This window comes from Hyla sarda, chromosome 6, assembly GCF_029499605.1.
Source record: "Hyla sarda isolate aHylSar1 chromosome 6, aHylSar1.hap1, whole genome shotgun sequence".
Taxonomy (NCBI): domain Eukaryota; kingdom Metazoa; phylum Chordata; class Amphibia; order Anura; family Hylidae; genus Hyla; species Hyla sarda.
In genome coordinates this window covers 145,370,483-145,395,593 of record NC_079194.1, presented here as the reverse complement: position 1 = coordinate 145,395,593, position 25,111 = coordinate 145,370,483, and the positions used below count along the sequence as shown (strand labels likewise).

The 25,111-nt window shown below is 43.8% G+C and overlaps 1 protein-coding gene across 4 annotated transcripts in view; it reads left to right on the top strand.

Annotated features, from left to right (window-relative positions):
• Positions 1-18,220, top strand: part of LOC130277634 (solute carrier family 66 member 2-like) — a 201,188-nt gene extending 182,968 nt beyond the window's left edge. For all 4 annotated transcript variants that reach the window (XM_056528358.1, XM_056528357.1, XM_056528356.1 and 1 more), the window contains one exon: positions 17,637-18,220. In XM_056528358.1, the coding sequence (XP_056384333.1) occupies positions 17,637-17,811 (175 nt within the window). In that variant the 3' untranslated portion in view covers positions 17,812-18,220. The remainder of the gene's footprint in view (positions 1-17,636) is intronic.
• The last annotated feature ends 6,891 nt before the right edge of the window (positions 18,221-25,111 follow it).

Sequence of the window (25,111 nt, the reverse complement as noted above, 5' to 3'; positions counted from 1 at the left end):
GACATCACTGAGAATACATCCTATCCATTCACTAGAGAACAGCAGTGACATCACTGAGAATACAGCCTATCCATTCACTAGAGAACAGCAGTGACATCACTGAGAATACATCCTATCCATTCACTAGAGAACAGCAGTGACATCACTGAGAATACATTCTATCCATTCACTAGAGAACAGCAGGGACATCACTGAGAATACATCCTATCCATTCACTAGAGAACAGCCGTGACATCACTGAGAATACATCCTATCCATTCACAAGATAACAGCAGTAACTTCACTGAGAATACATCCTATCCATTCACTAGAGATCAGCAGTGACATCACTGAGAATACGTCCTATCCATTCACTAGAGAACAGCAGTGACATCACTGAGAATACATCCTATCCATTCACTAGAGAACAGCAGTGACATCACTGAGAATACATCCTATCCATTCACTAGAGAACAGCAGGGGCATCACTGAGAATACATCCTATCCATTCACTAGAGAACAGCCGTGACATCACTGAGAAAACATCCTATCCATTCACTAGAGAACAGCAGTGACATTACTGAGAATACATCCTATCCATTCACTAGAGATCAGCAGTGACATCACTGAGAATACATTCTATCCATTCACTAGAAAACAGCAGTGACATCACAGAGAATACAGCCTATCCATTCACTAGAGAACAGCAGTGACATTACTGAGAATACATCCTATCCATTCACTAGAGAACAGCAGGGACATCACTGAGAATACATCCTATCCATTCACTAGAGAACAGCCGTGACATCACTGAGAATACATCCTATCCATTCACTAGAGAACAGCAGTGACATTACTGAGAATACAGCCTATCCATTCACTAGAGATCAGCAGTGACATCACTGAGAATACATCCTATCCATTAACTAGAGAACAGCCGTGACATCACTGAGAATACATCCTATCCATTCACTAGAGAACAGCCGTGACATCACTGAGAATACACCCTATCCATTCACTAGAGAACAGCAGTGACATTACTGAGAATACAGCCTATCCATTCACTAGAGATCAGCAGTGACATCACTGAGAATACATCCTATCCATTCACTAGAGAACAGCCGTGACATCACTGAGAATACATCCTATCCATTCACAAGATTACAGCAGTAACTTCACTGAGAATACAGCCTATCCATTCACTAGAGAACAGCAGTGACATCACTGAAAATACATCCTATCCATTCACTAGAGAACAGCCGTGACATCACTGAGAATACATCCTATCCATTCACTACAGAACAGCAGTGACATCACTGAGAATACATCCTATCCATTCACTAGAGAATAGCAGTGACATCACTGAGAATACATCCTGTCCATTCACTAGAGAACAGCAGTGACATTACTGAGAATACATCCTGTCCATTCACTAGAGAACAGCAGTGACATTACTGAGAATACAGCCTATCCATTCACTAGAGATCAGCAGTGACATCACTGAGAATACATTCTATCCATTCACTAGAGATCAGCAGTGACATCACTGAGAAAACATCCCATCCATTCACTAGAGAACAGTAGTGACATCACTGAGAATACATCCTATCCATTCACAGGAGAACAACAGTGACATCACTGAGAATACATCCTATCAATTCACTAGAGAACAGCAGTGTCATCACTGAGAATACATCCTATCCATTCACTAGAGAAGAGCTGTGACATCACTGAGAATACATCCTATCCATTCACTAGAGAACAGTAGTGACATCACTGAGAATACATCCTATCCATTCACTAGAGAACAGCAGTGACATCACTGAGAATACATCCTATCCATTCATTAGAGAACAGCAGGGACATCACTGAGAATACATCCTATCCATTCACTAGAGAACAGCCGTGACATCACTGAGAAAACATCCTATCCATTCACTAGAGAACAGCCGTGACATCACTGAGAATACATCCTATCCATTCACTAGAGAACAGCAGTGACATCACTGAGAATACATCCTATCCAGTCACTAGAGAACAGCAGTGACATCACTGAGAATACAGCCTATACATTCACAAGAGAACAGCAGTGACATCACTGAGAATACATCCTATCCATTCACTAGAGAACAGCAGGGACATCACTGAGAATACATCCTATCCATTCACTAGAGAACAGCAGTGTCATCACTGAGAATACAGCCTATCCATTCACTAGAGAACAGCAGTGACATCACTGAGACTACAGCCTATACATTCACAAGAGAACAGCAGTGACATCACTGAGAATACATCCTATCCATTCACTAAAGAACAGCAGTGACATCACTGAGAATACATCCTATCAATTCACTAGAGAACAGCAGTGACATCACTGAGAATACATCCTATCCATTCACTAGAGAACAGCCGTGACATCACTGAGAAAACATCCTATCCATTCACTAGAGAACAGCAGTGACATTACTGAGAATACATCCTATCCATTCACTAGAGAACAGCAGTGACATCACTGAGAATACATCCTATCCATTCACTAGAGAACAGCAGTGACATCACTGAGAATACAGCCTATACATTCACAAGAGAACAGCAGTGACATCACTGAGAATACATCCTATCCATTCACTAGAGAACAGCAGGGACATCACTGAGAATACATCCTATCCATTCACTAGAGAACAGCAGTGTCATCACTGAGAATACAGCCTATACATTCACAAGACAACAGCAGTGACATCACTGATAATACATCCTATCCATTCATAAGATAACAGCAGTAACTTCACTGAGAATTCAGCCTATCCATTCACTAGAGAACAGCAGTGACATCACTGAGAATACATCCTATCCATTCACTAGAGATCAGCAGTGACATCACTGAGAATACATCCTATCCATTCACTAGAGAACAGCAGTGACATCACTGAGAATACATCCTATCCATTCACTAGAGAACAGCAGGGACATCACTGAGAATACATCCTATCCATTCACTAGAGAACAGCCGTGACATCACTGAGAATACATCCTATCCATTCACAAGATAACAGCAGTAACTTCACTGACTATACAGCCTATCCATTCACTAGAGAACAGCAGTGACATCACTGAGAATACTTCCTATCCATTCACTAGAGATCAGCAGTGACATCACTGAGAATACATCCTATCCATTCACTAGAGAACAGCAGGGACATCACTGAGAATACATCCTATCCATTCACTAGAGAACAGCCGTGACATCACTGAGAAAACATCCTATCCATTCACTAGAGAACAGCAGTGACATTACTGAGAATACATCCTATCCATTCACTAGAGATCAGCAGTGACATCACTGAGAATACATTCTATCCATTCACTAGAGAACAGCAGTGACATCACAGAGAATACAGCCTAACCATTCACTAGAGAACAGCAGTGACATTACTGAGAATACATCCTATCCATTCACTAGAGAACAGCAGGGACATCACTGAGAATACATCCTATCCATTCACTAGAGAACAGCCGTGACATCACTGAGAATACATCCTATCCATTCACTAGAGAACAGCAGTGACATTACTGAGAATACAGCCTATCCATTCACTAGAGATCAGCAGTGACATCACTGAGAATACATCCTATCCATTCACTAGAGAACAGCAGTGACATCACTGAGAATACCACCTATCCATTCACAAGATAACAGCAGTAACGTCACTGAGTATACATCCTATCCATTCACTAGAGAACAGCAGTGACATCACTGAGAATACATCCGATCCATTCACTAGAGAACAGCCGTGACATCACTGAGAATACATCCTATCCATTCACTACAGAACAGCAGTGACATCACTGAGAATACATCCTGTCCATTCACTAGAGAACAGCAGTGACATTACTGAGAATACATCCTGTCCATTCACTAGAGAACAGCAGTGACATTACTGAGAATACAGCCTATCCATTCACTAGAGATCAGCATATACATCACTGAGAAAACATTCTATCCATTCACTAGAGAACAGCAGTGACATCACAGAGAATACAGCCTATCCATTCACTAGAGAACAGCAGTGACATTACTGAGAATACATCCTATCCATTCACTAGAGAACAGCCGTGACATCACTGAGAAAACATCCTATCCATTCACTAGAGAACAGCAGTGACATTACTGAGAATACATCCTATCCATTCACTAGAGATCAGCAGTGACATCACTGAGAATACATTCTATCCATTCACTAGAGAACAGCAGTGACATCACAGAGAATACAGCCTATCCATTCACTAGAGATCAGCAGTGACTTCACTGAGAATACATCATATCCATTCACTATAGAACAGCAGTGACATTACTGAGAATACATCCTATCCATTCACTAGGGAACAGCAGTGACATCACTGAGAATGCATTCTGTCCATTCACAAGATAACAGCAGTGACTTCACTGAAAATACAGCCTATCCATTCACTAGAGAACAGCAGGGACATCACTGAGAATACATCCTATCCATTCACTAGAGAACAGCCGTGACATCACTGAGAATACATCCTATCCATTCACAAGATAACAGCAGTAACTTCACTGAGAATACAGCCTATCCATTCACTAGAGAACAGCAGTGACATCACTGAGAATACATCCTATCCATTCACTAGAGAACAGCCGTGACATCACTGAGAATACATCCTATCCATTCACTACAGAACAGCAGTGACATCACTGAGAATACATCCTATCCATTCACTAGAGAATAGCAGTGACATCACTGAGAATACATCCTATCCATTCACTAGAGAACAGCAGTGACATTACTGAGAATACAGCCTATCCATTCACTAGAGAACAGCAGTGACATCACTGAGAATACATTCTATCCATTCACTAGAGAACAGCAGTGACATCACAGAGAATACAGCCTATCCATTCACTAGAGAACAGCAGTGACATTACTGAGAATACATCCTATCCATTCACTAGAGAACAGTAGTGACATCACTGAGAATACATCCTATCCATTCACTAGAGAACAGCAGTGACATTACTGAGAATACATCCTATCCATTCACTAGGGAACAGCAGTGACATCACTGAGAATACATTCTGTCCATTCACAAGATAACAACAGTGACTTCACTGAGAATACAGCCTATCCATTCACTATAGAACAGCAGTGACATCACTGAGAATACATCCTATCCATTCACTAGAGAACAACAGTGACATCACTGAGAATACATCCTATCCATTCACTAGAGAACAGCCGTGACATCACTGAGAATACATCCTATCCATTCACTAGAGAACAGCAGTGACATCACTGAGAATACATCCTATCCATTCACTAGAGAATAGCAGTGACATCACTGAGAATACATCCTATCCATTCACTAGAGAATAGCAGTGACATTACTGAGAATACATCCTATCCATTCACTAGAGATCAGCCGTGACATAACTGAGAAAACATGCTATCCATTCACTAGAGAATAGCAGTGACATCACTGAGAATACATCCTATCTATTCACTAGAGAACAGCAGTGACATCACTGAGAATACAGCCTATCCATTCACTAGAGAACAGCAGTGAAATCACTGAGAATACATCCTATTCATTCACTAGAGAATAGCAGTGACATCTGTTACGCCGAGCGCTCCGGGTCCCCGCTCCTCCCCGGAGCGCTCGCTACACTCTCGCTCCCGCAGCGCCCCGGTCAGATCCACTGACCGGGTGCGCTGCGATACCGCCTCCAGCCGGGATGCGATTCGCGATGCGGGTGGCACCCGCTCGCGATGCGCACCCCGGCTCCCGTACCTGACTCGCTCTCCGTCGGTCCTGTCCCGGCGCGCGCGGCCCCGCTCCCTAGGGCACGCGCGCGCCGGGTCTCTGTGATTTAAAGGGCCACTGCGCCGCTGATTGGCGCAGTGGTTCTAATCAGTGTGTTCACCTGTGCACTCCCTATGTATACCTCACTTCCCCTGCACTCCCTCGCCGGTTCTTGTTGCCATTGTGCCAGTGAAAGCGTTCCCTTGTGTGTTCCTAGCCTGTGTTCCAGACCTCCTGCCGTTGCCCCTGACTACGATCCTTGCTGCCTGCCCCGACCTTCTGCTACGTCCGACCTTGCTTCTGTCTACTCCCTTGTACCGCGCCTATCTTCATCAGTCAGAGAGGTTGAGCCGTTGCTAGTGGATACGACCTGGTCACTACCGCCGCAGCAAGTCCATCCCGCTTTGCGGCGGGCTCTGGTGAACACCTGTAGTGACTTAGAACCGGTCCACTAGCACGGTCCACGCCAATCCCTCTCTGGCACAGAGGATCCACCTCCTGCCAGCCGGCATCGTGACAACATCACTGAGAATACATCCTATCCATTCACTAGAGAACAGCAGTGATATCACTGAGAATACAGCCTATCCATTCACTATAGAATAACAGTGACATCACTGAGAATACAGCCTATCCATTCACTAGAGAACAGCAGTGACATCACTGAGAATACATCCTATCCATTCACAAGAGAACAGCAGTGACATCACTGAGAATACATTCTATCCATTCACTAGAGAACAGCAGTGACATCACTGAGAATACATCCTATCCATTCACCAGAGAACAGCCGTGACATCACTGAGAATACATCCTATCCATTCACTAGAGAACAGCAGTGACATCACTGAGAATACATTCTATCCATTCACAAGAGAACAGCAGTGACATGACTGATAATACATCCTATCCATTCACTAGAGATCAGCAGTGACATCACTGAGAAAACATCCAATACATTCACTAGAGAACAGCAGTGACATCACTGAGAATACAGCCTATCCATTCACTAGAGAACAGCAGTGAGATCACTGAGAATACATCCTATCCATTCACTAGAGAACAGCCGTGACATCACTGAGAATACATCCTATCCATTCACTAGAGAACAGCAGTGACATTACTGAGAATACAGCCTATCCATTCACTAGAGATCAGCAGTGACATCACTGAGAATACATCCTATCCATTCACTAGAGAACAGCAGTGACATCACTGAGAATACCACCTATCCATTCACAAGACAACAGCAGTGACATCACTGAGAATACAGCCTATCCATTCACTAGAGAACAGCCGTGACATCACTGAGAATACATCCTATCCATTCACTAGAGAACAGCCGTGACATCACTGAGAATACATCCTATCCATTCACTACAGAACAGCAGTGACATCACTGAGAATACATCCTATCCATTCACTAGAGAATAGCAGTGACATCACTGAGAATACATCCTGTCCATTCACTAGAGAACAGCAGTGACATTACTGAGAATACATCCTGTCCTTTCACTAGAGAACAGCAGTGACATTACTGAGAATACAGCCTATCCATTCACTAGAGATCAGCAGTTACATCACTGAGAAAACATTCTATCCATTCACTAGAGAACAGCAGTGACATCACAGAGAATACAGCCTATCCATTCACTAGAGAACAGCAGTGACATTACTGAGAATACATCCTATCCATTCACTAGAGAACAGCCGTGACATCACTGAGAAAACATCCTATCCATTCACTAGAGAACAGCAGTGACATTACTGAGAATACATCCTATCCATTCACTAGAGATCAGCAGTGACATCACTGAGAATACATTCTATCCATTCACTAGAGAACAGCAGTGACATCACAGAGAATACAGCCTATCCATTCACTACAGAACAGCAGTGACATTACTGAGAATACTTCATATCCATTCACTAGAGAACAGTAGTGAAATCACTGAGAATACATCATATCCATTCACTATAGAACAGCAGTGACATTACTGAGAATACATCCTATCCATTCACTAGGGAACAGCAGTGACATCACTGAGAATGCATCCTGTCCATTCACTACAGAACAGCAGTGACATCACTGAGAATACATCCTATCCATTCACTAGAGAACAGCCGTGACATCACTGAGAATACATCCTATCCATTCACTAGAGAACAGCCGTGACATCACTGAGAATACATCCTATCCATTCACTACAGAACAGCAGTGACATTACTGAGAATACATCCTATCCATTTACTAGAGATCAGCAGTGACATCACTGAGAATACATTCTATCCATTCACTAGAGAACAGCAGTGACATCACAGAGAATACAGCCTATCCATTCACTAGAGAACAGCAGTGACATTACTGAGAATACATCCTATCCATTCACTAGAGAACAGCAGGGACATCACTGAGAATACAGCCTATCCATTCACTAGAGGACAGCAGTGACATTACTGAGAATACATCCTATCCATTCACTAGGGAACAGCAGTGACATCACTGAGAATTCATCCTATCCATTCACTAGAGAACAGCAGTGACATCACTGAGAATACATCCTATCCATTCACTAGAGAACAGCAGTGACATCACTGAGAATACATCCTATCCATTCACTAGAGAACAGTCGTGACATCACTGAGAATACATCCTATCTATTCACTAGAGAACAGCAGTGACATCACTGAGAATACATCCTATCCATTCACTAGAGAACAGCAGTGAAATCACTGAGAATACATCCTATTCATTCACTAGAGAATAGCAGTGACATCACTGAGAATACATCCTATCCATTCACTAGAGAACAGCAGTGATATCACTGAGAATACAGCCTATCCATTCACTATAGAATAACAGTGACATCACTGAGAATACAGCCTATCCATTCACTAGAGAACAGCAGTGACATCACTGAGAATACATCCTATCCATTCACTAGAGAACAGCAGTGACATCACTGAGAATACATCCTATCCATTCACTAGAGAATAACAGTGACATTACTGAGAATACAGTGTATCCATTCACTAGAGAACAGCAGTGACATCACTGAGAATACAGCCTATCCATTTACTAGAGAAGAGCAGTGACATTACTGAGAATACATCCTATCCATTCACAAGAGAACAGCAGTGACATCACTGAGAATACATTCTATCCATTCACTAGAGAACAGCAGTGACATCACTGAGAATACATCCTATCCATTCACCAGAGAACAGCCGTGACATCACTGAGAATACATCCTATCCATTCACTAGAGAACAGCAGTGACATCACTGAGAATACATTCTATCCATTCACAAGAGAACAGCAGTGACATGACTGATAATACATCATATCCATTTACTAGAGATCAGCAGTGACATCACTGAGAAAACATCCAATACATTCACTAGAGAACAGCAGTGACATCACTGAGAATACATCCTATCCATTCACTGGAGAACAACAGTGACATAACTGAGAATACATCCTATCCATTCACTAGAGATCAGCAGTGTCATCACTGAGAATACAGCCTATCCATTCACTAGAGAACAGCCGTGACATCACTGAGAATACATCCTATCCATTCACTAGAGAACAGCCGTGACATCACTGAGAATACATCCTATCCATTCACTACAGAACAGCAGTGACATCACTGAGAATACATCCTATCCATTCACTAGAGAATAGCAGTGACATCACTGAGAATACATCCTGTCCATTCACTAGAGAACAGCAGTGACATTACTGAGAATACATCCTGTCCTTTCACTAGAGAACAGCAGTGACATTACTGAGAATACAGCCTATCCATTCACTAGAGATCAGCAGTTACATCACTGAGAAAACATTCTATCCATTCACTAGAGAACAGCAGTGACATCACAGAGAATACAGCCTATCCATTCACTAGAGAACAGCAGTGACATTACTGAGAATACATCCTATCCATTCACTAGAGAACAGCCGTGACATCACTGAGAAAACATCCTATCCATTCACTAGAGAACAGCAGTGACATTACTGAGAATACATCCTATCCATTCACTAGAGATCAGCAGTGACATCACTGAGAATACATTCTATCCATTCACTAGAGAACAGCAGTGACATCACAGAGAATACAGCCTATCCATTCACTACAGAACAGCAGTGACATTACTGAGAATACTTCATATCCATTCACTAGAGAACAGTAGTGAAATCACTGAGAATACATCATATCCATTCACTATAGAACAGCAGTGACATTACTGAGAATACATCCTATCCATTCACTAGGGAACAGCAGTGACATCACTGAGAATGCATCCTGTCCATTCACTACAGAACAGCAGTGACATCACTGAGAATACATCCTATCCATTCACTAGAGAACAGCCGTGACATCACTGAGAATACATCCTATCCATTCACTAGAGAACAGCCGTGACATCACTGAGAATACATCCTATCCATTCACTACAGAACAGCAGTGACATTACTGAGAATACATCCTATCCATTTACTAGAGATCAGCAGTGACATCACTGAGAATACATTCTATCCATTCACTAGAGAACAGCAGTGACATCACAGAGAATACAGCCTATCCATTCACTAGAGAACAGCAGTGACATTACTGAGAATACATCCTATCCATTCACTAGAGAACAGCAGGGACATCACTGAGAATACAGCCTATCCATTCACTAGAGGACAGCAGTGACATTACTGAGAATACATCCTATCCATTCACTAGGGAACAGCAGTGACATCACTGAGAATTCATCCTATCCATTCACTAGAGAACAGCAGTGACATCACTGAGAATACATCCTATCCATTCACTAGAGAACAGCAGTGACATCACTGAGAATACATCCTATCCATTCACTAGAGAACAGTCGTGACATCACTGAGAATACATCCTATCTATTCACTAGAGAACAGCAGTGACATCACTGAGAATACATCCTATCCATTCACTAGAGAACAGCAGTGAAATCACTGAGAATACATCCTATTCATTCACTAGAGAATAGCAGTGACATCACTGAGAATACATCCTATCCATTCACTAGAGAACAGCAGTGATATCACTGAGAATACAGCCTATCCATTCACTATAGAATAACAGTGACATCACTGAGAATACAGCCTATCCATTCACTAGAGAACAGCAGTGACATCACTGAGAATACATCCTATCCATTCACTAGAGAACAGCAGTGACATCACTGAGAATACATCCTATCCATTCACTAGAGAATAACAGTGACATTACTGAGAATACAGTGTATCCATTCACTAGAGAACAGCAGTGACATCACTGAGAATACAGCCTATCCATTTACTAGAGAAGAGCAGTGACATTACTGAGAATACATCCTATCCATTCACAAGAGAACAGCAGTGACATCACTGAGAATACATTCTATCCATTCACTAGAGAACAGCAGTGACATCACTGAGAATACATCCTATCCATTCACCAGAGAACAGCCGTGACATCACTGAGAATACATCCTATCCATTCACTAGAGAACAGCAGTGACATCACTGAGAATACATTCTATCCATTCACAAGAGAACAGCAGTGACATGACTGATAATACATCATATCCATTTACTAGAGATCAGCAGTGACATCACTGAGAAAACATCCAATACATTCACTAGAGAACAGCAGTGACATCACTGAGAATACATCCTATCCATTCACTGGAGAACAACAGTGACATAACTGAGAATACATCCTATCCATTCACTAGAGATCAGCAGTGTCATCACTGAGAATACATCCTATCAATTCACTAGAGAACAGCAGTGACATTACTGAGAATACATCCTATCCATTCACTAGAGAACAGCAGTGACATCACTGAGAATACATCCTATCCATTCACTAGAGAACAGCAGTGACATCACTGAGAATACATCCTATCCATTCACTAGAGAACAGCAGGGACATCACTAGGAATACATCCTATCCATTCACTAGAGAACAGCAGTGACATCACTGAGAATGCATCCTGTCCATTCACTAGAGAACAGCAGTGACATCACTGAGAATACATCCTATCCATTCACTAGAGAATAACAGTGACATTACTGAGAATACAGTGTATCCATTCACTAGAGAACAGCAGTGACATCTCTGAGAATACAACCTATCCATTTACTAGAGAAGAGCAGTGACATTACTGAGAGTACATCCTATCCATTCACAAGAGAACAGCAGTGACATCACTGAGAATACATCCTATCCATTCACCAGAGAACAGCCGTGACATCACTGAGAATACATCCTATCCATTCACTAGAGAACAGCAGTGACATCACTGAGAATACATCCTATCCATTCACTAGAGAATAACAGTGACATTACTCAGAATACAGTGTATCCATTCACTAGAGAACAGCAGTGACATCACTGAGAATACATCCTTTCCATTCACCAGAGAACAGCCGTGACATCACTGAGAATACATCCTATCCATTCACTAGAGAACAGCAGTGACATCACTGAGAATACATCCTATCCATTCACTAGAGAATAACAGTGACATTACTGAGAATACAGTGTATCCATTCACTAGAGAACAGCAGTGACATCACTGAGAATACAGCCTATCCATTTACTAGAGAAGAGCAGTGACATTACTGAGAATACATCCTATCCATTCACAAGAGAACAGCAGTGACATCACTGAGAATACATTCTATCCATTCACTAGAGAACAGCAGTGACATCACTGAGAATACATCCTATCCATTCACCAGAGAACAGCCGTGACATCACTGAGAATACATCCTATCCATTCACTAGAGAACAGCAGTGACATCACTGAGAATACATTCTATCCATTCAAAAGAGAACAGCAGTGACATGACTGATAATACATCCTATCCATTCACTAGAGATCAGCAGTGACATCACTGAGAAAACATCCAATACATTCACTAGAGAACAGCAGTGACATCACTGAGAATACAGCCTATCCATTCACTAGAGAACAGCAGTGAGATCACTGAGAATACATCCTATCCATTCACTGGAGAACAACAGTGACATAACTGAGAATACATCCTATCCATTCACTAGAGAACAGCAGTGTCATCACTGAGAATACATCCTATCCATTCACTAGAGAACAGCAGTGACATCACTGAGAATACATCCTATCCATTCACTAGAGAACAGCAGTGACATCACTGAGAATACATCCTATCCATTCACTAGAGAACAGCAGTGACATCACTGAGAATACATCCTATCCATTCACTAGAGAACAGCAGGGACATCACTAGGAATACATCCTATCCATTCACTAGATAACAGCAGTGACATCACTGAGAATACATCCTATCCATTCACTAGAGAACAGCAGTGACATCACTAGGAATACATCCTATCCATTCACTAGAGAACAGCAGTGACATCTCTGAGAATACATCCTATCCATTCACGAGATAACAGCAGTGACATCACTGAGAATACATCCTATCCATTCACTAGAGAACAGCAGTGATATCACTGAGAATACAGGGTGGGCCATTTATATGGATACACCTTAATAAAATGGGAATGGTTGGTGATATTAACTTCCTGTTTGTGGCACATTAGTATATGTGAGGGGGGAAACTTTTCAAGATGGGTGTTGACCATGGCGGCCATTTTGAAGTCGGCTGTTTTTTCAATAGGAAGAGGGTCATGTGACACATCAAACTTATTAGGAATTTGACAAGAAAAACAATGATGTGCTTGTTTTTACAAGTTTCTGGCCACTTATAAAATGTGTTCAATGTGCTGCCCATTGTGTTGAATTGTCAATGCAACCCTCTTCTCCCACTCTTCACACACTGATAGCAACACCGCAGGAGACATGCTAGCACAGGCTTCCAGTATCCGTAGTTTCAGGTGCTGCACATCTTGTATCTTCACAGCATAGAAAATTGCCTTCAGATGACCCCAAAGATAAAAGTCTAAGGGGGTCAGATCGGAAGACCATGGGGGCCATTCAATTGGCTCATGTCGACCAATCCACTTCCAGGAAACTGTTCATCTAGGAATGCTTGGACCTGACACCCATAATGTGGTGGTGCACCATCTTGCTGGATAAACTCAGGGAACGTGCCAGCTTCAGTGCATAAAGAGGGAAACACATCATCATGTAGCAATTTCACATATTCAGTGGCCTTAAGGTTTCCATTGATGAAGAATGGCCCCACTATCTTTGTACCCCATATGAACAAAATCTTCAGCGTAAACTGAGGGTCCTGTTCCAATTCTTTTTTTGCCCATTCTGTAAATTCAGTGCGCCGATCTGGGTCATCCTCGTTGAGATGCTGCAGTAGCTGGAGTTTGTAAGGGTGCCATTTGTGAGTAGCTGATATCCGCCGAAGGAATGTTCGACTAATGCCACTCTCCAGTGACATGCGGAGAGTGCTACGCTGTGGGCTCTTGCTGAATGAAGCTAGGACAGCCACTGATGTTTCTTCATTAGTGACAGATTTCATGTGTCCACATTTTGGTAAATCCAGCAATGAACCAGTTTCACGAAACTTAGCAAGCAGTTTGCTAACTGTAGCATGGTAGATGGGTGGTCTCGTAGGGTGTCTTGAATTGAAATTTGCTGCAATGACCCGGTTACTGCGTTCACCAGACATCAATACACGTGTCATGTGTTAAACTCAACGACATGTCAATGGTTGTTAACAAAGAGAAACTTGTAAATAACTCATGAAAGAATAAAGTTACGTTAAAACCAAGCACATCATTGTTTTTCTTGTGAAATTCCCAATTAGTTTGATGTGTCAAATGACCCTCTTCCTATTGAAAAAACAAAAGTTGTATTCAAAATGGCCGACTTCAAAATGGCCACCCATCTTGAAAAGTTTAGCCCCTCACATATACTAATGTGCCACAAACAGGAAGTTAATATCACCAACCATTCCCATTTTATTAAGGTCTATCCATATAAATGGCCCACCCTGTACATCCTATCCACTCACTAGAGAACATCAGTGACATCACCTCATAATGCAGAGTTGGAGCAGTAAAATTCACCACTGCGAAGTTGGCTGTTTTTATCTGTAGATCCCTTTAACATTACTACACCTATTGGGCTGAGGTCCACCATGTTTATAGAAACCAGGGCCCCACTGAGCACAAACATGAGCTGGGACTTTCGAATGATAACAGTTTGGCTGTCACCAGCACAAAATGCACATTTATGATTATACAGTTTCATTTTCAGACCCTTTGACTTGTTTCACATTTTATGTTGCGGCCTTTTGCTAATATAAAATAAAATTCAAGTCCACCTCCCCTGTTTTTCTGCACTCCCACAAAATAAAATTTTCGAAAGCGGAAGCTAACAATGCATATCATACCAAAAACCAAGCCATGAAGTAGAAAGAACTGCCTGTAGAACTTATAGATAGGATTGTGCAGAGGCAGGGATCTGCAGAAGAGTACAACAATCTGAAATAACCAGTCCATCAGTGGTCCCCATCCAACCTGAAAGAGCTTGATAAGATCTGCAGAGAAAAAGGGCAGAAAATCCCCAAATCCAGGTGCGTAAGCCTTGTGGCATCATCCCCTAGAAGACTGAAGGGAACCACTGCCAAAGGTGCTTCAAGTTCTGAGTAAAGAAAGGGTCTGAATACTTATGCCAATGCAATATTTTAGTTTTCCTTTTCAATATGTGGTCTCCCGGTACCCAGTGCATCCTGTGAGGTAAACATTTCTTCAGGTGTCCTGCGACAGGCCCTGCTGCTCAGGTGATGCTTTATTATTTGTTATGGTCTTTGTCTGTTAATTTATATTGTTTTGCACTGTCCCTTTTAAGAAATGTATAGGATATCTGTTGAGGAGGTATGATGCAGAGTACCCATGTGACCATAATTGCCCAATGGGAGGCCCCTAGCTAGGCCACACATAGTGTAGGGGGAGATGAGTTATTCAGTTGAGTTCTGAGTTAGTGCAAAGTTCAGTGGAGAGTTCAGAGTGCAGAGCTCAGTGTGAGATGCAGTGTGGAGAAGAGGCAGCAGTATGTAAGGTGATTCAAGGGAAGCCTAAAGTAAATCTTCAAGCAATCAGCCGCGCAATTCTGCAAGTGTTCCCTGCCCTGGAGGAGTCAGAAATTCCTAACTGTGAGCATAAGAGCCAGTGAGTCAACAGGCCACACAGTGCTAGTTCATACTCTGTAGCGTTAATTGGACACTATCAGAATCCTAGTCAGCGTGGGAGGTCCCAAGTCTGCAACAAGTGAAGCCAAGTGAGTGTAAAATACTGCATCTCCTCTAAACTAATCTGCCCTGTGAGGATTGTAACATCTATTCCTGCCTCAGTAAAGACAGTTAACCGTAACCTGGCATTGGTGTATTTATTATCCCGGGCCTGGCCCAGGAGAAGCTAGCTTATCCTCGACCTTGTAGGTTAATGGGGCCCTGGCGTCACGATCTTACCCAAACACCCTGCACACAGTACCCCCATAATTGGGTGCCACAGATAAATTAGCAAAGATTTCTAACATTCTGTTTTCACATTTTTATTATGGGGTATTCAGTGAGGAAGTGAAATTGTCTAAAGGCATTTAGAATGCACTGTAAATATTACAATGTGATTAATAAATTGGGATATTCACAACCCACCTCCACATTCTAGTTGCCTCTGCACTCCGATCTATCACAGGTCTTTATCGCTATAAATTTTATGGTGTATTTCAAGAACATAGACAATAAATAAAACAATATGCTACAAGTAACAGCAGACACTTTGGATTATTTGCAAAAGTCATTATTTCTAGAACACTTAAAAAATCATTAATGATTCCTGGAGGGTGAGAGATGCACTGAATAAGCACAGGCCCATTACCATCAATTTGGTTTAGCGCATGATGGGAAGCATCGGCTATGACATTGCATTCCCCACCGCAGTGTTCACTTTATGTAACGGGGCTGTCGCTGCATTCACAGTAAAAGATAAGGATTTCTGGTATATATTTAGAGTCCAATGACTCTTAGGAACAATGGGGAGATTTATCGAAACCTGTGTAGAGGAATAGTTGACGAGTTGTCCATAGCAACCAATCAGATTGCTTCTTTCATTTTTCACAGGTCTCTTTAAAAATGAAAAAGGCAATCTGATTGGTTGCTATGAGCAACTGCACCACTTATCCTCTACACAGGCTTTGATAATTCTTCCTCAATATCCCTTTCACATTCAATATTCATACCTTGACTGCTGTGTGTACATGTGTGGCAGCAGTCACTCTGTTCATGAACCAGGCAGTACAGGATGAACACAGGTAAAAAAAATTCCTGCCATCTGTAAAAGTGAAGTTTCTAGTGCACCTGTTGCATTCTATATATGGAGCAAGAGGCTCGGGATGAGCAGTACTGCAGTTTCCTACCAGACAGTGGATTGCTGCAGTGCAGGCAGCCATGGAAGGACATATACTGTATAATGTGACTATAAATGGTGAGAATCCAAGATAATATCCTCAGTAACAATGCTTATGATCTATGGGGTCCTGAAGGAGGGATATAACTGAAATTGATTCCTTTCCCCGCTCTATTGCAATGCTTTGGCCTCCATAGCTTCTGATAAAGTTCTTTGATTCGGTAGCTATTACTCTGTATATGATCAGTGTGTGGCCCTGGGGCCCAGATTGGACAGTCTTCGCTACGACAGATAATAAATTGCTCTATTATGTGTCAAGGTGTTTGGCAAAGACTGCTCTTGCAGTAAAGACGATGGATGGTGAGTTAGAGGGTGAAATGGACCACCTCTTATTACAGATCACCTCATGCCTCTTTTCTGTCTTGTATCTCTCCTCATTAGTGTGAAGATGGTCATGCTGTGGACCGCAGGTGACTGCTTTAAGACTTCATACTTCATTATTAAGGCGACCCCAGTTCAATTCTGGCTTTGCGGAATCCTGCAGATCTGTCTGGATGTGCTCATCCTTCTACAGGTCTGGTACTACAACCAGCAGCCTCATGTCAAGTTTGGATAAGGAGCTGCCAATCACTCGAGCTTGGAACACATGGCCTGGTGCTATACGGACTGACTGAAGCTGGAGCCCAAAGAGAAACAATATATAAGTGTTATATTTATACCGATCATGCTTTCGACTATTATCTACCAGTAGGTGAGAGAAATTATGAGACTCCTCAGGATCTGGATTTTTAATTTTGTGCACATAGGAGGGAGACAATGACCGGCACTTCAAAAAGGAGTATGTGGTGGCCCAGTACTCCTGGTGGCCCAGTACTACCCCATTCTCCTGCTGTCCTGTCAGGCAGCCTCATTCAGTGTCCCCAAGGCCCCCTGCACTTGTTTCCCCATTGTAAATATGCTTTACCATGTAAAGTGTTATAAACATGTAATGTTGCTTTAAAGGGGTACTCCGCCCCTGGCATCTTATCCCCTATCCAAAGGATAGGGGATAAGATGTTAGATCACCGCGGTCCCGCGGCTGGGGACCCCGGGGATCGCCGCTGCGGCACCCCGCCATCATTACTGCACAGAGCGAGTTCACTCTGTGCGTAATGACGGGCGATACATTGGCCAGAGCAGCGTGACGTCATGGCTCCGCCCCTCATAACATCACGGCCCGTCCCCTTAATGCAAGTCTATGGCAGGGGGCGTGATGACCGCCACGCCCCCTCCCATAGACTTATATTGACAGGGGTGGGCCGTGACATCACGAGGGGTGGAGCCGTGATGTAACGATGCTTCGGCCCCTGTATTGCTCGTCTTTACATGCAGAGCGATCTTGCTCTGCGCAGTAATGATAGCGGGGTGCTGCAGCAGAGATCCCCGGGGTCCCCAGCAGCGGGACCGCGGCGATCTAACATCTTATCCCCTATCCTTTGGATAGGGGATAAGATGTCTAGGGGCAGAGTACCCCTTTAAGAGTTATATCATGTGATATGTCATGTGATTGTTACCCAGGAGGTACCAGTGACCAGGTGATCCCAAGAGTGACCTATGGGCTCCCTGCTAGTCTCCCCCATATAAGCCCTGGGTGGAGCTAGCTTCTCTCTCTTTGAGCTCTGATCTTCTGCTAAGCTGAGGTCCAGTGCAGTCGTGCCTTGTGTGTGTGTCCAGAGTGTTGGAGACCTCAAAGTCCAGTCCTGCAGCCACCATCAAGTCAAGTAAGCTAAAGTCACAGCTTTATGAGTCAAGTCAATTCAGTCCCTGTCATCTGTCAAGTCAGCGAGGTATGCATTCAATTGTCCAGTCCTACTAAAAGTCCCAGCAAGCCCTTAAGGTCTCTGCGTCACTGGTCACCTCCTTGGGCCCTGGCTGAACTGTATAGACTTTACCAACTGTCTACCCTCAGTAAAGCTACCATTGTCCGTAACTTGGCGTCGGAGTCTTTATTGCCCCTGTGCCTTGCCCAGGATCCAGCGGTATACCTTCAGGCGGTTATAGGCTAAACCACGCCCTGGCTTCATGAATACAAGGGGTTAATGCCATCTGCCCATAGGGTAACAATATCTGCCCTGCATCACACAACTTTTGGCATCACAAACAGGATACGGGTGTGCGCCTTATGCCACAAGTCCTTCCCCCTAGTCTGAACTGTGTCCAATATTGTCTGCAAAAACCACATGCCGATGCGATTTAAGTCTGCACCAAAAAGGGTATGGGACTTTGCAAGTGAAAAGTGTTTTACTCATGGCACTTGTGAAATAGAGGGAAAGGTGAAGAAAAGACTATTATTTGCCATCGTGGATTGTAGAAAGTCGGTACCTGAAAGGGTTAATTGGGTCCAGTGTCTCCCGCGCGCGCAGCTCTGCCCCTTTAGTCCCCAGTGGTGTTGCCTCTCCAGCACAGTGAGGAGGAACCAAAGAGCCGCCCTGTGTTGCACAGGGGAAGACTTTGCCGACTGGACCAAAACAGGAAGTTCCTTGGGTGCAGCCATATTGGAGGTTCTGGCGGCTGCTTCTGGCTCCTCTGTCTTCTATCAAGCACCTGCTCTGCAAACGCCAACGATTACCAGTATCAAGTCTCTGGGGCCGGTAACTATCAGCATTAACCCACTAGTGTCTGCAAGTCTGGTCGCAAGACAAATTACTACCGGGTACCTGCAAAATAGAGGGGGCGCATTCATTATAGTACTCCCACTAACCGAGCCAAAGCTGCTGCAGCACTTCAGCAATTATCTTAAAGGGGAAAGAACCTTATTCTTCTTAAAGCGACAGCGCACTCAAAATTTAACAAGATGTCAGAACCCAGCTCTCCAGATGAACCAGGTGACAGTGCCCCTCCATCTCCAGCAGCGGGATCATCACCTGCCCCAGCGGCCGGAATGTGGCCAGTTCTGCCTGCAGTCCACATCAACAACCCTGGTGTCTTCATCAGTATTCATGGGGAACTCTGTTCACCCTACCTACAATGGAGACCATTCACCCTGAGGGATTTCAAAGAAAGCGAGAGTTTGTTTGTCTTTTACTCTTTCCCTCCTAATCAACAGGTGCACTTGCTCACAGCACAACTACAGGGACCAGCATTAGAGGAAGTCTGCACCTGGGCCAGCCTCCGAGAAGGCAACTGTAGAGCAGATCTTTGAAGGACTGTACCAGGTATTTGAGTCCCATTCTCCATCAGAGGTAAGTCTCCAGCTGTATGAAAGGCGACAGAAACCAGGTGAGACCTTCAGAGCATATGCCGTAGCCCTTCAGAATGCCCTAGAGACTGTTCAAAAATTAGATGGTAAAGCTCCCAAGCAGGGCAACAAGGTGTTAATGGAAAGATTTATTGAAGGGGCTCATAATAAGTGGGACAAAGCCCAGCTGCAAATGTTAGCGGTTCAAAACTCCAACTTGTCATTCTACTTTCAAGAGACTGGCTATCCAAGTTATCCCCAGTGTCACCTGCTTTGCCAGTCACCGCAGCCTCAGATTTACAGAGTGTTAGGCAGGACATTGAACAACTGACTAAGGCTGTGAAGGAGCTTGCCACCCGGTCCTCCCCACCTGACCGTGAACCGCCCCTACCCAGAACCCCTTCTCTCTGCCTAATAGACCCTCAAGGACTCAAAGACCCTTTTGTACCTATTGTAATAAACCAGGACATTGGAAAATGCAGTGTTGGGATTTAAAGGATTTCCCCTGAGGTCGCAGACTGGCCCTCAGGAAAACAGTCATCAGGTTCAATCCCCGAACAACCTCAGTCAGGACTCTCACTTTATGTTGCCTCCTGCCCCTGTGTGAAAATTATTGTAGAAGGTGTGCCGTTAAAGGCGTTGACAGATACAGGGTCACAAGTGTCTACTATACCTAAAAAAAAATTCTATCAGCATTGGGATGCTAGTTTATTGTGTGAACTGCAGGGTTAACTTCAGAGTAGTTGCGGGTAATGGGCAACCAGTCCCTAGACATGGATACTGGGAGCTAACCATTCAGTTGGGAGAGCATGTACTTAGCGGGCAGGGAGTGGTTGTAACTAATGTGACAGATAAGGGGTCTGCTGAATTTATACTGGGGATGAACATTATGAAAAACTGTTTTGTTTAAATAGTAGATGCCTTGCATGTGTAACGGAGCTGGATGTGGATGCTCTAACCTGTGTGGCTGATGACTCGGACCTTATCGGGGAGCGGAGTCTAAGGTGCCGCTGGTCTTCACCAGAGCCTGTCGCAAGGCAGGATGGGCTTGCTGCGGCAGAAGACACCCAGGTCGCTACCCCCGACACGGCTCGACCACACAGGTAGCTGGGCTAGGCAAGATAGCGAAGGATAAGGCAGTAGCATAGTCAAACGTAGCAGAAGGTCAAGGCAAGCGGCTAAGGTGCAGAGTCTAATAACGTAGCGGAAGGTCTGGATACACAGGTAAGGCTAACAGGCTATAAGGGTCACTTAATCTTAGGCTAGGGGCACTGAAGATCTGGCAGGGAAGTGTGGGAGATGCAGGGACTTATAATGTAGTGTCAGGTGCAACAACTAATTATGGGCGTACTTTCCCTTTAAATTTCAGAGCTCCGGCGCGCGCGCCCCCTAGGAGACGGGGATGCGCGTGCCGAGGCTTAGACACAGAGGAGGAGGCGGCAGCAGAGTATGGTGAGTGACGGGCTGGGAGTCGCATGCGAATCTTAGCCCCGCTGGTAGTCGGGATTCAGGGACCATGCGCTCACGGCCGGTGCTTGCAGCCGGAGCGCAGTGTGTGACAGTAACCCCCCCCCTTGTCCTCCCTCTCTTTTTTGAGGACAAGAACTTGTAGAAAAGGTCAAAGTCTATAATGTTGTCCTGCGGCTCCCAAGACCTTTCCTCTGGGCCAAATCCTTCCCAATCCACAAGGAAAAACAATTTCCTCTGACAAACTTGGAATCCAGAATTTCTTTGACGACATAGACATTGGAGGTACCAGAGATGAGAGTAGGAGTGATGTCTTTTTTTGAAAATAAAAATAAACATATGTGGTATCACCGCATGCGAAAATGTCCGAATTATTAAAATATATAGTTAATTAAACTGCACCGTCAATGGTGTACGCGCAAAAAAGTTCCAAAGTCCAAAATAGCGTATTTTTGGTCACTTTTTATATCATGAAAAAATGAATAAAAAGCGATCAAAAAGTCTGATCAATGCAAAAATGATACCACTAAAAACTAAAGATCACGGCGCAGAAAATGAGCCCTCATACCGGCTCGTACACGGAAAAATAAAAAAGTTATAGGGGTCAGAAGATGACAATTTTAAACGTATAAAATTTCCTGCATCAAACCTATATAAGTAGGGTATCATTTTAATCATATGGACCTACCTACAGAATAAAGATAAGGTGTCATTTCTACGGAAAAATGTACTGCGTAGAAACGGAAGCCCCCAAAATTTACAAAATGGCGTTTTTCTTAAATTTTTACGCAAAATAATTTTTTTTCCATTTCGCCATAGATTTTGGGGTAAAATGACTGATGTCATTACAAAGTAGAATTGGTGGCGCAAAAAATTAGCCATCATATTAATTTTTAGGTGCAAAATTGAAAGGGTTATGATCTTTTAAAAGTAAGGAGGAAAAAACGAAAGTGGAAAAACACTCAGTCCTTAAGGGTTAAACACTCATCAGTCCTTAAAGCTGATGAACTTGGAAAACAACCACACTTTGTCCCCTGGAGAGAATTCGGGAGGAGGGTGTCTTTTCTTGTCCGCTTGCGATTTCATCCAAGTGACGGCATGCAGAAGAGAGTAACGAGTCTTTTACCAGATGGAGACAAAATTCCGCACTTGTTCAGCATGGGAACTCCTGAGGAAGTGGATAAGGGCAAAGGAGGATGAGGATGAAGTCCATAGACCACAAAGAAGTGTGAAGATCCAGAGGATTCAGAATCCTTATGGTTGTACGAAAATTCGGCCCAGGGTAGCAGATTGGCCCAGTCGTCTTGGCAAGCAGAAACAAAATTGCGGAGATAGTCTCCCAAGACCTGGTTCACCCTTTCGACCTGTCCATTGGATTGAGGGTGGTAACCCGAAGTTAAATCTCATTTAACTTGAAGGCGTGAACAGAGGGCCCTCCAAAACTTAAAGACAAACTGAACTCCTCGGTCTGAGACAATATGGGAGGGCAGGTGGAAGATATGGCAGAGGAACAACTTGGCAAGCTGTGGTGCAGAGGGTAATCCCGGAAGAGGCACAAAATGAGTCATTTTAGAGAATTTGTCCACAACAACCCAAATGACCGTATTTCCGCCAGAAGAGGGAAGGTCAGGAATAAAGTCCATTGCAATATCGGTCCAGTGTTGCTCTGGAACTGGTAAAGGATGTAGTAGACCTGCAAGCTTGGAACGGGGGGGGGGGGGGGGGGGCGTCTTGTCCCGGGCACAAACTGAACAAGATCGGACAAAATCATCAACATCCTGTTTTAGAGTGGACCACCAATACTGTCGGGCGATCAGCTGTATGGACTTTAAATCTGGAGAAGAACAGAGACCAACGAGCCTGCCGGGGGTTGAGACGATGGACAGACTGGAGATAAAGCAAGTTCTTGTGGTCGGAATAGATAGTAAGCGGGTGTACAGAGCCTTCCAAGAGGAGACGCCATTCTTCTAAAGCCAACTTAATGGCCAAGAGCTTGTGATCTCCGATGGTATATTTTCTCTCCGCAGGGGAGAAGGTTTTAGAGAAAAATCCACAGGTTAAGATTCTCCCCCTAGAAGACTTTTGCGTTGACACTGCACTCCAACTGACGAAGCATCCGCTTCCAAGATGAATGGCTTGCTAGGATCTGGTCTAGATAGGACAGAAGCCGAAGCAAAGGCAGACTTTAACTGTTTGAAAGCTTCTTCAGTCTCAGGAGTCCAAACTCTTGGGTTAGCAGCTTTTTTCAAAAGTACATTTCTCTAGTTTAGCGTAGAGATGATTTTCACGGAGACACTGTAACACTTGGCAGAGGTGAGAGCGATGAGACTGGATATTGGGCGAGTAGATGAATATGTCATCCAAATAAACAACAATACAGGAGTATAGGAGGTCATGAAAAACATCATTGACAAACTCCTGGAAGACTGCTGGAGCATTGAAGATTCCTAATGGCATCACTAGATACTCGAAATGTCCGTCACGAGTATTAAATGCTGTCTTCCATTTCTCATATACGAATCAAATCATAGGCCCCATGAAGATCCAATGTAGAGAAGATTTTGGCGCCTCGCAGATGATCAAACAACTCAGAGATTAAAGGAAGTGGGTAGCAGTTCTTTACTGTAATTTTATTCAGGCTTCTGTAGGTCGATGCAAGGTCGCAAAGACCCTTCTTTTTTTTCCACGAAGAAGAAGCCGGCTCCGGCAGGGGAAGAGAACTTCCTGATAAATCCCTTTTGAAGGTTCTCCTGAACGTAATAAGACATGGCCAGAGTTTCAGCAACAGACAAAGGGTAGATTCTGCCCCTGGGAGGTGTGGTTCTGGGTAGCAATTCAGTAGGACAATCGTAGGGAAGATGTGGTGGTAACACTTTGGCTTGCTTTTCACTGAAGACATCAGCATAGTCCTGGAGAAACGCGGGCAAACCAGGCAGTGGACAAGATGATGGTTCCAATTTAACCATACATATGTGAATACAGTGGTTGTTGCAATGCGGACCCCAACGAAGAACTTCTCCAGTCTTCCACTTCCTGCTGCGGAGCATGGAGTTGCAACCAAGGTAGGCCAAGCAAGAGAGGAGAAGTACAATGAGGAAGAGCATAGAAGGACAAGTTCTCCTTATGCAGAACTCCAACCTGCATAGACAACGGTTCTGTGCGATATAGCACAGTACCGTTCAGTCTTTCACCATTGACCGTAGAGATGTACAAAGGCTTTAACAGGCGGTAC